At 50.7% G+C, this 1715-nt stretch overlaps 1 protein-coding gene across 1 annotated transcript; it reads left to right on the forward strand.

Moving 5' to 3' along the window:
- The first annotated feature begins 675 nt into the window (after positions 1-675).
- On the forward strand, positions 676-1480 carry LOC145791849 (uncharacterized). The gene is made up of 3 exons (XM_082872297.1): positions 676-771; positions 866-964; positions 1195-1480. Exons 1-3 carry the CDS (start codon positions 676-678, stop codon positions 1474-1476), a joined length of 477 nt encoding a protein of 158 aa, XP_082728423.1. The 3' UTR covers positions 1477-1480.
- Positions 1481-1715: the final 235 nt, after the last annotated feature.

Genomic DNA, 1715 nt, shown 5'->3' on the forward strand with positions numbered 1-1715 from the left:
CCTGATGTAGAGAGCCCACTCGGCGTTCCCTTTTCTCATCGCTTTGATGTGCGATGCGTGCGGAAACCACGGGAGTCTTTTATTTTCTTCCGCCGCTACTTCGACACCATCACCGCCGCGGAGGTATGTTCAACTTTAGAATTTTCTTAGGCTTCACTTAGCACTGTATGTTTTCAATAACAGTAGATAACAAACTGCATTTCATTTTCAAATCACCTGACAGCCTTGGGCTCCATTGCCAGCCGTGACCCGGGATTGGTTGCTGGGGCAGAGGAGACTGCATGCTTTCGGATCTTGCTGGAGGGCCCGGTCTGTCGGGCTTGGTACCTGGGCGAGCGTTTCCTACGCCAGACCCTGGGGTTACCAGAGCAGATAGTCTCGGGTCTACCTCCTGCCCATATGAGAGATACTGAGAGGTTCACCGCCCAGGAGATGGCCGATTACACGATCGGCTGGGATGCGGAGGACTTCAGGGGCGAGGGCGACTTCAGAGAGTACGTCCAGACCTACATTATGCGGCCTCTGAGCAGTGGCCGTCGAGCTGAGAGAGGGAGACCGGTGGTGCCGGCAGCTAGGACTGGAGCTGGGGCAGGGACGTCGAGGACAGCTCTTGTCCGTGGCAGGAGCGGAGTTCGGAGGGGTCAGGGGGTTAGCTGGCCAGCGCTACCCACGACAATGACATGCCGAGGCCAAGGTGGGACGACGTACCAGATTCCCTTTGCTCCTCCTCCAGCTAACCATGAGTTGGTCGGGTTCTATGACTTACCTCCGGTATATACTACTTCATCTTGCATCTTGCATTGTCATTTTATTTTAGTTTATTTTGATATTCCGCAGAATACTAATGCCTTTGATACTTTTGTAGGCGTCCTCCGAGTACACCCGGCAGTCCCTGGAGTTGAATGCCTCCATGATGGGGATGCTACAGCGGACCTTCGACCTCCTGGCCCTCTATAGTATTCCGGTATGTTCTTCTGATCACGGCCTCAAACCATACTCATAAGTTGTTTCACATAATCTAGTGCACAACACAACACTTGATAAGCTGCTCACGTCATTCATACACTGTACTCATATACTGCATTCTGCACTGATAAACTGCTCACGACATTTGCACACTGTACTCATACACTGCATTCTGCACTGATAAACTGCTCACGACATACTGATGCGTTTGCCTCTTATACTTTTCAGCCTCCTTTCCAGATTCCCACTGTGGGAGGTGTTCCAGCTGGACCTTCTATTCCTACCGGAGGAGATGGCAGAGCATACCCCTGCACCAAGGCGGGGCGCGCTCACGTTGGGAGTAGCTCACAGGCACCCGTCCCTGATGATGATGATGAGGAGTCAGAGGCAGAGGCGGAGGCAGAGTCGTCGTCGGAGGAGACCGGAGACAGCTCGGACTCGGACTTCGATGACAGCGCTGATGATGTTCCTGGACCTTTATCCAGGAAGAGGACGAGGACGGACCCCTAGACCCACGGCCTTTTGTCATTGATCCAGACTGTTGCTGGTTTTTTTTTTATTTTTCTTTTGTACTTTTTGCTGGTAGTTAGAGTACCTTGTACTGCCGCAGGCAGATTTTTATTTCCAAAACTATGTACTTGAAAAAGATGATGAAATGAAACAAACCTTTTGTCTGAAAAAAGTGTTGTATTTGTACATTCCATATATTGCATCGCATTGCATCATGTTGCACCTCAAATGAAATGAAA

This window comes from Camellia sinensis, chromosome 5 (genome assembly GCF_055761805.1).
Source record: "Camellia sinensis isolate YWXY chromosome 5, ASM5576180v1, whole genome shotgun sequence".
NCBI classification, from domain to species: domain Eukaryota; kingdom Viridiplantae; phylum Streptophyta; class Magnoliopsida; order Ericales; family Theaceae; genus Camellia; species Camellia sinensis.

Bases quoted from the DNA above. Each gene is read 5' to 3' on its own strand.
- LOC145791849 (XM_082872297.1), top strand. From the start codon at position 676: ATGACATGCCGAGGCCAAGGTGGGACGACGTACCAGATTCCCTTTGCT. The intron at 772-865 runs GTATATACTACT...ATACTTTTGTAG, and splicing joins GGTTCTATGACTTACCTCCG to GCGTCCTCCGAGTACACCCG. The intron at 965-1,194 runs GTATGTTCTTCT...TATACTTTTCAG, and splicing joins TGGCCCTCTATAGTATTCCG to CCTCCTTTCCAGATTCCCAC.